The 13,058-nt window shown below is 35.5% G+C and overlaps 1 protein-coding gene across 1 annotated transcript in view; it reads left to right on the forward strand.

The window, feature by feature from the left end:
- The first annotated feature begins 2,497 nt into the window (after positions 1-2,497).
- Vps13 (vacuolar protein sorting 13C) overlaps positions 2,498-13,058 on the forward strand; it is a 37,302-nt gene continuing 26,741 nt past the window's right edge. Inside the window, exons 1-6 of the mRNA XM_019049912.2 lie at positions 2,498-2,997; positions 4,643-4,729; positions 6,495-6,692; positions 7,450-7,673; positions 9,328-9,466; positions 11,006-11,119. Coding sequence (XP_018905457.2) covers positions 2,898-2,997; positions 4,643-4,729; positions 6,495-6,692; positions 7,450-7,673; positions 9,328-9,466; positions 11,006-11,119 — 862 coding nt within the window. The 5' untranslated portion in view covers positions 2,498-2,897. The remainder of the gene's footprint in view (positions 2,998-4,642; positions 4,730-6,494; positions 6,693-7,449; positions 7,674-9,327; positions 9,467-11,005; positions 11,120-13,058) is intronic.

Genomic DNA, 13,058 nt, shown 5'->3' on the forward strand with positions numbered 1-13,058 from the left:
CATAAAATACCTGTAAATTTCAAACAGAAATATGCGTAACTTTCCTCAAAAATACACGTTTTATCCGAGGAATTTTGGCAACTCTTGAATTTTCATACGGCGTTCTTCCTTAGCATGGCAGTTCTAGGCTGCGACAGGAGATCGTCTGACGTCACTTTTACATGTAAAGTAAATGGAAGAGGCAAGATAGCGGATCTTCTGTTGCAGTCTAAAAGTGCGTAAACATACCTACTTGGCGTGGACTCTACTCAGGAAAGTTGCACCAACTTGGGTCCTGGACAGGGATGGAGAAAAAAATTTCACGGAACGGAATTTCATTGAATTTTACAAAAATTTTCATTGGATTTCACATGAAATTTCATCAGCGATAACATAAATTTTCATTTTCTGAAAAGTGAACGTCCTACGGGACGGGCAAAGGAGCAGTTCGATGGTGAAAGTGCAGAAGTCCCTGGTGAAAATTAGCGATAGGAGCTGCGTCTCAAAATACCATGGGAGTTCTTATAGCCGACTAAAGAGGGCTATTGAAAATCATATAGCTGGCTGTAGAAAGCTGAGCAAATTATATAGCCGGGCTATACGAAGCTGTAAAAAAGTATACAATCGGGCTATAGTTCCTATCGCTGGGCTTTACACTTTATCGCCATTGGCTATAAAAGGCTGTAAGAAATTGTGTAGAAATTCGTGTGCTTCGGAAATCATTAAGTTTCATAGGAACTACCTTAATATTTACAAAACACACATTATATTTTTCCTTAAAACATATTTTTTCCATCAATTAAAATAAGAATAATCCATACAGAGTGTGCAAACATTTCAAAATCATGATGAGTTGAAAAACGCTGACTTCGCGAGATTAAATATTAGAGCCTAACACAAAGCGGAGCAGCGATGCACTGGCACCTACAAACCTAACAGGGATACCTCACGCATTGCGCAATGCGTGAAGTATCCCTGTTAGGTTTGTAGGCGCCAATGCGCGTTACGCGCTCTCGGCCGCCCGCCTCGCCGCAGCGTGCCACGGCGTCTGAAGCAACTATTTCACACCAGCAGCCTGATTGTCGAAATTTATGTCGGCACGACAAGAATCGAAAATCGATTTATTACACGGCGCAGATAGGGCTATGTCTTGTCTTATCGTACCGACATAGTCAGTTAAAGTTTCAACAATCCGGCTGCAGAGGTATTGCACAGTATCATTAGAAATTGAAGGCGTCCCAACATCTTAAGAATGACAAACATCCTTCAAAAGTACGGAGCTTTCCTCGCAAAATAAATCAAGATACTACGGCACAAAAAGAGAGCGGTGGTCCAAAAACTAACTAAGTCCTAGTATCCGTATTTAGTAACGTTTAGCATAAAATTTATCGTCTGGCTGTTGCTTGATCGCCATCGGCTATAAAAGGCTATAAGAAATTGTGGAGCCGGCTACAGAGACTATTGGAAATCTTACAGCAGACTTTGGGTCTATAGTATTTTGGAACACACATTCTACTGCCAATTTTTACCAGGGTGCGTATCTCGGAAAACACGATATTCCAGGAGAGTAAAAAACTGTCTATACATTCCTCTTTATTATTAGAAGGGAGATTACTCCCCCGGGGCCTGTCCACCTGTCAATCAAGGAGTCCAACCTCGGGTGCTGTCATTGTTTATGTGTTAACCAGAGTGTTAATGACAACATCCAAGAGATGTCGCACATTTTTTAACAAATGTGATGTCACTATAGTACCTTTTTTTATGCTCCTTTTTTATGGACGGTCACCGTTTTTCGCAGATAAAAAAATAAACTGGTAAATAAAAAAAAAAGATTATAAAACAAATAAATTGATTTGGAGAAAAAACTGTTCTTCTGGAAAACTGGATTAAAACGGAAAAGTAAAATTTTTTGGACTCAGAGGATCAAATTATCGTAGAATAATAGCTTTATATCAGCATTTGGCCGGCGAGGTCAAAATAATATCGGGGAAATCTGGTGGGCGATAAAAAAAAGAAGGGTTGAGGGAGAAGATCGAAATAAAGTAACAATAAAACACCTTCCCCTGAGTCTGGAAAATTTTTAACAATTTTTCTGTAGAACTGTGTTATAAATTAATCCTGATAAATTTCAACTGAGTTTATCCGGTTTCTAGATCATCAATTACTTTTCAGGCACGACTGTAGAGAATCGAAAGTTCGAAAATAGCCTATTAAATATTAAAAGGCACGCAACTCAACACTATCAGAAACGCAGTGCACCAAAAATGGTATTTGGTGTAAGACTAACACAATGATGAAATAATGCCTCTCAAATATTCTTGCAAATTGTCCACGAACATATTGAACTGGGTGCGGACCAATCGAGCAAGACCGATAATTTGAATTATTTCAGAAACCCGCGCTATAAAAACCCGCCAAAATCCTTTTGAGAGAGATTCCTTGATTCGTCAAGGAACACCTGAAGAACTCCCACATTCCAAAAATGTTTTTCTTGTTTACTTTTTGTTTTAAGGTTATGGTTACGTCATGTTATCATGCCCCATTCCCGTTTTGCGTTTTGCGATGATAAGTTTATCAGTGGAAGTGCAGTTTGTCATGACTCACAAGTTAAACAACTGAAGTTCGCTCTAATTTTAATTAGGACACTCCAACGTCACTTTATGAACTTGGCGACACCCTGTCTTATCTTCTGAAATTGTTTTCGTTAATTGTGTATTTCGCATCTCTCAAAAACGTACATTTTAGAACCCTTGAACAATGCTCAGAGCCCACGAGAAAATATATTTTCGTCTTCGCGACCCCGGTGCACGTTTTACGCTCAAAATTTGTGGAAATGTTGACAGCTTAAACGTCTGTTACGATTTAAATCACTAACATCTGTATTCCAGTCCTAAGAGCAGTCTCCTAACAATACCACAATGGTTTTTGAATCTATTGTCGCCGACTTGTTAAACAAGTATTTAAGTCAATATGTTGAAAACTTGGACCGAACTCAATTGAAAATTGGAATATGGGGTGGTAAGTTATGATCGAGCCTTGTATGTACTCATCAAACAAGCGTTAAAGCTGCTATAGGGTGAAGGACAATGTGTCCAAGGGGAATTTCTTTCTTTATTGGACCCTCATTGTCGTGCAAAATCCTTACTGGTAGATGTATTTTTTTTAACACCACTTAACTTTTCATTTGATCACTGCGCACATGATTATGAGCTAATAACTGAATAAATTTCATGCAATTGAAGAATAATATCGCCAATGCAATAGGCGATAAAGTTATGTAACTTTAGAGGTGTGCAAGACTGAGGGGTGGCTTAAATTTTCGTTTAGTATCCTCAACAGTAGGATCGCCTAAATTTCTTTTTGTTCCATTGAATTTAGTTTCAAGGGTTACCAAGCAAGATCCAAACAATTTTAGACTGAATGCCATCGAGAGTAGAGGAACGTCACTTCTAGTTCTAACATTAATCGGGGTGTGCAAAAAATTATTTTTTCCTTACTTATTACACAAGGTTTTAACCAACCACAGCACAAAATGACAGGCTAGTTAATCACCCGATCTGCTTTCCTTCAGTGGTAGCATTGTATTGGTACTTTTGAATTGAGTGATGAAATTCCGCATGCTATCAATTGCACAATTGCACATGATGTGCACCTCCGTAAACAAAATTTCAATTCTTAGGACCATGTCGACGGTGAAAGTCGGCAATCACATAACTCGGTTTGCGACGTCGCAGACTTCCTGTCATACTTTATTTTTTAAACGGAGAACTACTCAACAGTATTTCTTTAAAACTGCCGTGATTTTTCTTATATGTGCGAGGAAAATTCTGCAAAAATTTCAAGGAATCATGTCCATTTGTTCTCCTTTAAAAAAATAACATAGTTGCGGAGATTTTCAGACACCGCAAACGAGTTATGTGATTGCCGACTTGCACCGTCGATGTGCTCTTAGAGATATCAGTAGGTGAATTTAATTTATATGATTTGTTTTGTAAACATCAGTGTCTACATCGAACAATCTAGTTCATATGACTATTGGTGGGATTGATGAGTTGAAAGTTTTAAGCTTGAATCACAGTGACTCATTGGAAAAAGTACGCTGAGCTCTTGCCTCAGTCCCAGAATAATAGGACAGAAAAATTCATGAAGGCGAGCACTGGCTCAATTTTATGTTTAAATTTATATTTTTTTTAGGGTACTTGAAATTTAATTCTGCTAAAAAAATCAGAACCATCAACCAGCAGAAGTACTCAGTTGCACTTACATTTTGACGGTGTAAGTCGGCAATCACATAGCTCGGTTTTCAACGTCGCAGACTTCCTATCATACTTTATTTTTAAACAAAAACTACTCAACGCCAATTCTTTAAAACTGCCGTGACTTTTCTTCTCTGTGCGAAAAAAATTCTGCAAAAATTTCAAGGAATGATGTCAATTTGTTCTCCTCAAAAAAGTAACTTAGAGGCGGAGATTTTCAGACACCGCAAACGAGATATGTGATTGCTGACTTACACCGTCGATTTGCACAATTGTGTATGCATTGTAAATTTTTTATTTCTCAAAATTTTAGTGTGCATTTCTGTGTGAATTAAGCTCATTTTTACTGCGTTTTATGTGGTATCAATGATAGTTGCATTCTTACATGTTCTTGTTTTTAACTTTAGGGGATGTAGTTTTGAAGAATCTGATGATAAAGTCAGGTGCCTTAGACGAATTGAATTTGCCCCTCAAAATAGTTTATGGTGAAATCGGTGAGCATTAATTAATTTATTAATAACTTAGTTATATGTGTAGACATTTATTTATCATTAGCCACCTCTGTTGATGAATGAATGGCAAATCTAATTAATCGCATCAGTGCTAATTTTTTATCTAAAACATTTCTTTTGCATACACAAAATGCACTTTAATTTTGGTGGGTCAAGAACCACTCACATTTAATCCAATGACAGTTCATCTCATCGAGTTAACCCTCTAAGGCATATCGTTACGAATTTGTTACAATGTATTTTCGGGTTTTTACAAACTGAACCATTCCTCTGGGACATAATTTGCAAATTTTCACTAGCTTTTTCTTCTTTTGAATAAATGATTCCAAAATTTAAAATTTTGAATAAAAAAAATTGGTACTGTACGTCTTATATGCAAGCTATGAAATGGATACGTGTCCTCCAGAATCTGAAATCCAAAATGAATTCATGTCATAAAGGGTTAAGTCGATAAAGAGTAAATCAAAGGAACCATTGAGTCAGGAGAAATATTGAGGGTGGAACTCCCAAACAATGGATCTAGGTTTGCGACACTGCAGACTTCCTGCCATACTTTTTTTTTTTTAATGGAAAACTACTCAATATCAATTCTTGAAAACTTCCGTGATTCTTATTCTCTGTGCGAAAAAAATTCTGTGAAAACTTCAAGGAATGATGTTGATTGGTCCTCCCTCATACCTATAAATAAAATGGGAGTGGAGATTTCTAACACCACAAATGAGCTGCATGCTCTGGAATTTTCATCATGGATATGTAGGTAAAATAAGAAGGTTGGTTCAGACAAGGTCATCTTCAAGTTCAGAATTTTCTGACAACAGATATTAATAGCCTTTTTTAGGCAGAAAAAATAATTATTTCTTTGGATAGAAGGTAGTTGGCGGAAAACATTTATGTAGAAATTCTATCATTAGTTGACACCTAAAGTCATTGAAATTATTAGTATATGGTGATGAGTGGCTGTAAATTCATAGTCAAGGGTATTGATACAGGAAAACATTTGGCGAAAGTTTACATCTCAAAATAATTTAAAAATTTGACTAAAGTGTACTAACAAAAGTCCCAATCATTATAGTCATTACAGTCATATTACAGTCCCATATCATTAGAACGAAAAAGGGGCTGGTAGAAAAAAAAATTGTGATAGCACCTGAAGTGTTTCAAGACAAACAGCTTCACATAGGTACCTACAAAAAGATATTTTGTGCGGTATGTGTTGCCCTTATTTGTAACTCTACAAATATCATGACATCTACCATTCTGATAATTTTAATGCTCTCCAGTATGATCAAAAATTCAATGTATAATGGAAAGATACTTTAACATTTATTGCTAACAGCTAAGTGTTAATGAAATCGTCGCCTTCTGGCCAAAGCATCACAAGTAGCATTTATGCTTAGACACGATGTTGTGGGACTTTTCGATATTGTTTTCATTTTTTCTTTAAAACTTTTGCACAGGCATGCTTTCATGAGAATTTCAGGGATCAATTTTGACGAGAAAAGGAATAATAGATAAAATTTTTAACTGATCCTATTCAATAGTTTTTGCTTAAAAAATTGGACAAATCAAAGAATTTTGACAAAATGATGCCTAAGCACAAATGGCGCTTGTGTTACTTTGGCTAGTAGGTGACGAAATATTGATCTAGGCGTCCCTATGAAATATCCTTAGACAAAAATTCATCATCATCTCAGGTCACTCAAGCTCTTTTTTGTTTTTTCTGAAATTCATTTTTCTTCTTTTTTAGGCAAACTAGTACTGAAAATTCCATGGAAAAACTTGTATGGCTCATCTGTGGAAGCTTCTGTTGATTCCCTCTTCATGTTAGCAGTGCCATCGCAAGATATTAAATATGATGGTGAAAAGGAAGAACGTTGGGCGCAGGAAGCAAAACAAGCAGAGATATTGCGAGTAGAAATCGCCAAACAACAAGAAAGACTGAAAGGTAGAAAAATTGTATTTTAATACTCCTTTAGCCTCTGAGTGCTAAGTTTTCATATTATATGGGTCTAAAGTAAGACAATAAAATTTCAGTGAGTACATTTTTTATTAGTAAATGTTCCCCAGGACCCATTACCTGACCACAGTCAAGGAGTTCACGGCAGAGTTCATGCAAGTTTGAAAACAATTTTAAATCTTGTTTTTTCCAAATTGTTTGTAAAATATCTAAGTTTTTCACAGAAAATATTCAACAAAAATTCTATAAGTATTTCAAACTGTTTCAAGCTATCGTGCCTTTCTTTGTTTATTCCCTTGTTTACGCCCTCTGTAATATTAGGGTGAAGTAATCATGGACAGCAGTCAATAGGTTTTTCACCCCAGATTGAAGTCAAATACCCATTTAAAGGTATGTGTCTTGTTACAATGCTACTTACCTTGACTAATTTTTTTATTATTATTATTTTTATCTCAAATTCTTGGAAATTTTAATTTATCATCCAGTTTGGTCTGGATTTGTTTTGGAACCAAAGGTATTTTGTATTTTTTCCAAACTTTTTTTTTTTGCCCATTTAGTATTGCTAAGAGGTAATGAAATATTCCACCATTCATGTAATCTAAGCCTTATTGGAATTGGAAAAATGTTGGATTTTGTTGTTGCAGTATAAGGCTGTATCGACTACTACCTAGTTGATTTTTCACGAAGTGTAACTTCAATAATTTTTCATTGAATTTTGTCTGAAAATTTTCTGTTTCTTTTGCAGACCAACCAAAGAGTGCAGATACTTTCACTGAAAAGTTAGCTGCACAAATCATTAGAAATGTTCAAATTAGAATCAATTCAATTCACATCCGGTATGAAGATCAGAGCACAAGACCTGAGCGACCATTTTCTTGTGGTCTCACTCTTTTCAATCTATCTGTTGTCACAACTGACCAAGATTGGAAACCTCACGTATCGTCAGATGCATCCACCATGATTTACAAGGTGATTATTCTTTCATTTCTCCTCTGAGTTTACGATTTTACTGCTCCAAAAACACACACACATAACACTGCTATAAGAACACAGGGTTGTTAATAAATGAGTGAAAAACGTATGGGCTTACATGAGCTTACATTCTTTTCTGCTTAGGTGTCATCAGTGGAAATGAAGACAATTTTTCTTTACATTGTACCTGGTCAAAGCTTTTGTTAGGATAGTGGACCGATTGTTTTAGATTACAGTCATAGGGAAAGGGTTCCTTTCAGAAAAGGTAATTAATTTATTTTTTTGGAGCAGTTATCCTGAGTCCAAAAAGAATTCCATCGTTATATATAACTAGTTCAGAGAAAGAAATTGTATGCAAATCGCATAATCTCTTTTTTTTTAGTCAAAGAAATGTCAGCAATACTGAATGGAGTTTAAAAATTGTCCCCTGATTAGTAATGGACCTCTAGACAAGGTGCAAATTTAAGCATTATGATACATGTTGATCTCGAACTTGATTCTTACTACAAAAATTACTGAAAGTACCTCTTAACAATGGTAATACCATTTTTTTATGCATAAATTCAAATTTTCTGCTTGTAAAAAAAAAAAAAAAACCATAATCTACAGTGGACTCTCGATAATTCGAACCTCGATAATTCGAAAACCTCGTTAATTCGAAGGAAAGTCGGTTTCCCTTGAAAATCTCTCGATAATTCGAAGAAAATCAATGTATTTTTCTCCCCTCGTTATTTCGAAATTTTTAAGCTGGCGCGGCCCTCTATAATTCGAAATTGCGACGAAAATTCTCTCTGTAATTCGAAGTGTGGGAAGTAAATATGGCCCTCCCTCTGTAATTCGAAATAAGACGGTACATTCCCTCTACAATTCGAAGTCAACTGTTTATGTATCTGGGTATCTGAAAGAGCTTGATCTTTGACCTAAGGATCTTTTGGCGTAAATCCGTCCATTTGCCCCTCTATAATTCGAATTCAGATGGCGCCTTCCCTCTATAATTCGAACCTCTCTAATTCGAAATTTCTCCACATGGAATCTCTTTAATTCGAACTCTCTTTATTTCGAAACCTCGCTAATTCGAATAAAAAGCTGATTCCCTTCAATTTCGAATTATCGAGAGTCCACTGTACTTAAGTTCAATCATTCACTATACGTTGCCGTGGTAGTCTATGCAGCATGGAAATATGATAACCTGAACATCAATACTTCGGATGTGCTATTGCAAATTATCCACATCATAGAGAATGCAGGACTGGGGAAAAACTTTGCTTTTTGAGAAGCCTTCCAAAACTTTTGCAGCGCAAGGTTTGATTCTGATTGTTCATGTGAGTGGAAAAATCAGAGTGTTTGTGACTTATGCCAAAGAAAAAGTTTATCCCTGTTGGGAGTTGATTTCAGTTGTACAAATCGTGTTTAACACGAAATTTCAAAGCAGAAACATATATCAGCATGCGTAAATTTGTACCTTGTCTAGTTGTCCATTGCAAAATGAATAAACAGAATTTTCCTTAAATTTAAAATGAAATTTTACCCCTTACCATTAAGTCTTCTTCTAATAATTATGGATGTATCTAACCTAATTAATATTAAGGCTTTTATTTTCATCAGTTTCAATTTTATTAGTAGGTTTCTAATTGATTATTTTCTTTTTCAGCTCCTAACTTTAGAAGGGTTTGCCTTCTATTGGAACCCAAAGACGTTTCTGATATCAAAACAAAACATGAATAGCTATCCTCACTATTTTCAAGAGGGCATTGCCACTCATGAGTCTCTTGCAAAAGGCTACAGATATGGTAATAAAAAATAGAAGTGCTCATGCTCAGTTTATTCGTTTAACTTATAGTCGACTAAATACAGTCCTTAATCTTTATCGGCCAAATTCATTTCTGAATGTACATACTATTCAAGTGAGGTTAAATTTACAAGTTATTAAGATTATTGGAATTACTTAATTACTTAGATGATTTTATTGACTCACTCAGTGCTTACAATCAAACTTTATAAAAAAAAAAAACAAATAAAACTCTGAAGTATTTTCTAAAATAGTTTTATGCTTGCACAACGTGAATGACCCCAGAAATAGATTGTTGCAAGCAAGCCACTAACTGAGTTGTGTAATTAAAGAATGTCATGTTAAACGAAAGTAAAACTAATGCAAAAAAATCAACTTCAATTAAGGACACCGCCCGAATAACAGCCCATAACTGGAAAACACATTGTGAGAAAAACGCATTTAAAGTTTTGTACTTGATGTACCACGCCAACTGTGCTTTGCAGGTACCCTTTTTTGTGTTTTTAGGTGACCCAACCGTTCTATTGAGGGATGCCAAGTTGATATTGCGATACATTTTCGGTTTTTACAGAAATATTCTTAATTTAAAGAGTCAGTCTACAGGCTGTCATTGCGCCTAACAATAATTTTCATTGAAGTTAGTAAGGAAATCATGATAATCGTGCAGAATTAATGCAGCATGAAATCATACCAATGCTGACTTTACAAGCTAATGCCAAAAAGAAACCAGCACCCTTTCTCTCCCATTTTAGCTTACAATGAATCATTGTAATGATTGAAGTTTGGTTGTGGTTCCTGTTTTGAAAAATGGTATGATGGTGTGAAAAGTATTGCAAATTGTACAGCCGTATACTAGCAGCTGTGTTAAAAATGTAGCTTCTATGAGGTAAATATTTGCACACGGAGCTTTTAAGGGCATGAAAGGCTTTCACGAGTATAAGCTTTTATTCCACCCATTGCGCCAGAGGCCTGACTCAACTCGGGAAAAAAAGGGTTTTTGACCTCCAGTCATTACCTAACTATTTTCTACCTATACCTCAGTGTAAGCCAGTGTACGGAGAATCCCAAAAGCCCATTTGAGCAGTAACGACCGATATGCATATAGGTTGTTGTTCGTGCGGTGTCCTCAATTATAATCAAGGCTGGATCAAAGTTAGAAAAATATGAAGTAAAACTAACGCATGAAAGTATCTTATTTCAATTTTCTGTGGCTTTTGTTCTGAAGAAATCAGTCAACGGATAAGAATCCCTTCTTCTAGGATCCTGACATATTTAGTGAAATTTTTCACTGCCAGAGGTTAAAATTGCGCCACTGTCAATAGTCACTTCGACACAAATCTAAACTGACATGGTGTATGTATCCTTGCGATTAATTTTTCAATTTGATCACAATAAAAGAAAAAAAATCAATCGCATTCAAAATGAAAATGTGCCAAATTGCACACCCTCACTGAAGACTTTAGAAGGTCTGTATGCCTTTATTCTTCTTCCTTCACTACATGTTCTCTTTTATATTAATCACAGTTACGTTTTATTCCAGTACTTGGTCCAATCAACTCCACAGCAAAATTGAGGATAAGTCCTAAGCCTGAATTGGATAACTTCAGTCTTCCAAAGTATCTTCTCGAGCTAGATCTACAACGACTCCAAATTCGTAAGTCTTTACCCCAAATCATACTATTACGGTAATATTTAAAGTTCATCTAATAATACTGCCTTTTTAGTTCTTTAAGGGTATCCTAAGTTAAGGGCTGCAGAATACTTGTCGCTAAAAATACGATGCACTCATATATCTCAACTGAATGCCTTTCTGTGATTTTTCTTTGTTTGTGTAATTTGTTCGTAAACTAATAAAGATTATTATTATTACATTACATTTACTATTGCAAAAAAAGGTCAGAAAATATAAAGTAAGAGGAGAAGAATCAAAGATCATTAAACCAGATCAGAATTTAAGAATCATCGAACTTTTTTTCCTTGTTAAAATTCAAGCAAAACCCATAAAGCATATTTTATATGTCGACTATTTATGATGACTTTTTTTTTTAATATTTTATTCAGTCAATTCAAATTTCCTACACACTACTAAAAACTACAATGTCAATTTAGACATTTGAAAAATATTAATTAACGAATAACTTGCGTTGAAGGTTTTTGAGAGGAAATTACTCAAAACGAATCTTGGGCTCCCTACCGTAGGATTTTTCCTTGCCTTTATGGCTTGCTCGTTGTAGTATCCTTCACGTGAACTCATCATATGAGTTTGAGCCTCCTCTACAGGATTTTAAACTACAACCTCTGTCTTAGTGGTCTGTCTCTGACCTCTCAAGAAGATGGATTGACTGGATAATAATAAATATTGGAGCTATCTGTACGTAGTTCCTTTAGAAAAAGGACTTTTGATGGACTACTAAAACATTTGGGGCTGGCTAAATTTTGATATTATTGGATATGATGTTTGTCTCGGTCTCCTGAACATGGTTTGCTTTTAAAATTAAAATTTTTATGTGCCAATCTCGAAAAAATTGGGGCTGAAAAATGAATTCTTCAACATTTTTACCTGCGATATTTATTATTTATGTAGCAAAAACTTATTAAAGATGAAAGAGAGCTTCTATCTCCTTGCTGGCAGGAAAGATAATACAGACGTAAAGAATCAAATTCCTCTGAATCGTATCAGCATGAGACCCAGTGGCCACACTGACACAGCAACAACCTCACATCTCTATTAGGAAAAGCTTGAAAGCAGGGCAAAAAATTTACTTTTCAGCTCCGCTTTACTTGAAGAGGACTCTTGGAAAGTTAACTTTCACAAGCTCATTGTGCCAAGGAGACTGTAAGGAGCATCATAGCAAACAAAACCGAAATTTAACTGGAGTCAAATTTCTTGGTATCATATGAATACTGCCGTGCTGAGAAAAAACGCCGTATGAGCCTTCAGGCGTTGGCCCTCTGGCAAATCACTAATTTTCAGGAAAATTTTTGAATATTTTTCTGCCAATTTCTCTGATAATTTTTTTTGTAATTTGATCGAAAGTGTCTAACAATTTCAAGGAAAAATATTCATAATTCTCCTCAAAAATAAACATTTTATTGAAGGAAATTTGGCAACTCTCGAATGTTCATATGGCGTTCTTCCTGAGCACGGCAGAATAGTAAATGGAGATTGTTTCCTTCTTTATTTACCTCCAATTCTGCTTGGACAGCAGGGTTATGGATGTTCAAATCCGGTTGTTCATCCTTGAATAAACGTTAATAGTGCTGTTGTCGCTTTCCATTCCATTTCCATGCACTTTTTTCGAACCATCCTACCTAAAATTATTTGGAAGATTATTATTGCTTCAATCATGCTTCGACAATTTCAAGGAAAAGTATCCATAATTTTCCTCCAAAATAAACATTTCATCAAAAGAAATTTGGCACCTCTCAAATGTTCATACGGCGTTCCTACATAGCACGGCAGATCAGCCTTTTGCCTGTCGTTAGAGAATAACGTAATACATGAAAAGCAAATCAAAATAGTTCAAAAAAAGTCTTTTGATTTCTTCAGTCGAACCACTTTTTCACCAAGAAGGAAAGAAATTTTGCATGTT

This window comes from Bemisia tabaci, chromosome 8, assembly GCF_918797505.1.
Source record: "Bemisia tabaci chromosome 8, PGI_BMITA_v3".
Taxonomy (NCBI): domain Eukaryota; kingdom Metazoa; phylum Arthropoda; class Insecta; order Hemiptera; family Aleyrodidae; genus Bemisia; species Bemisia tabaci.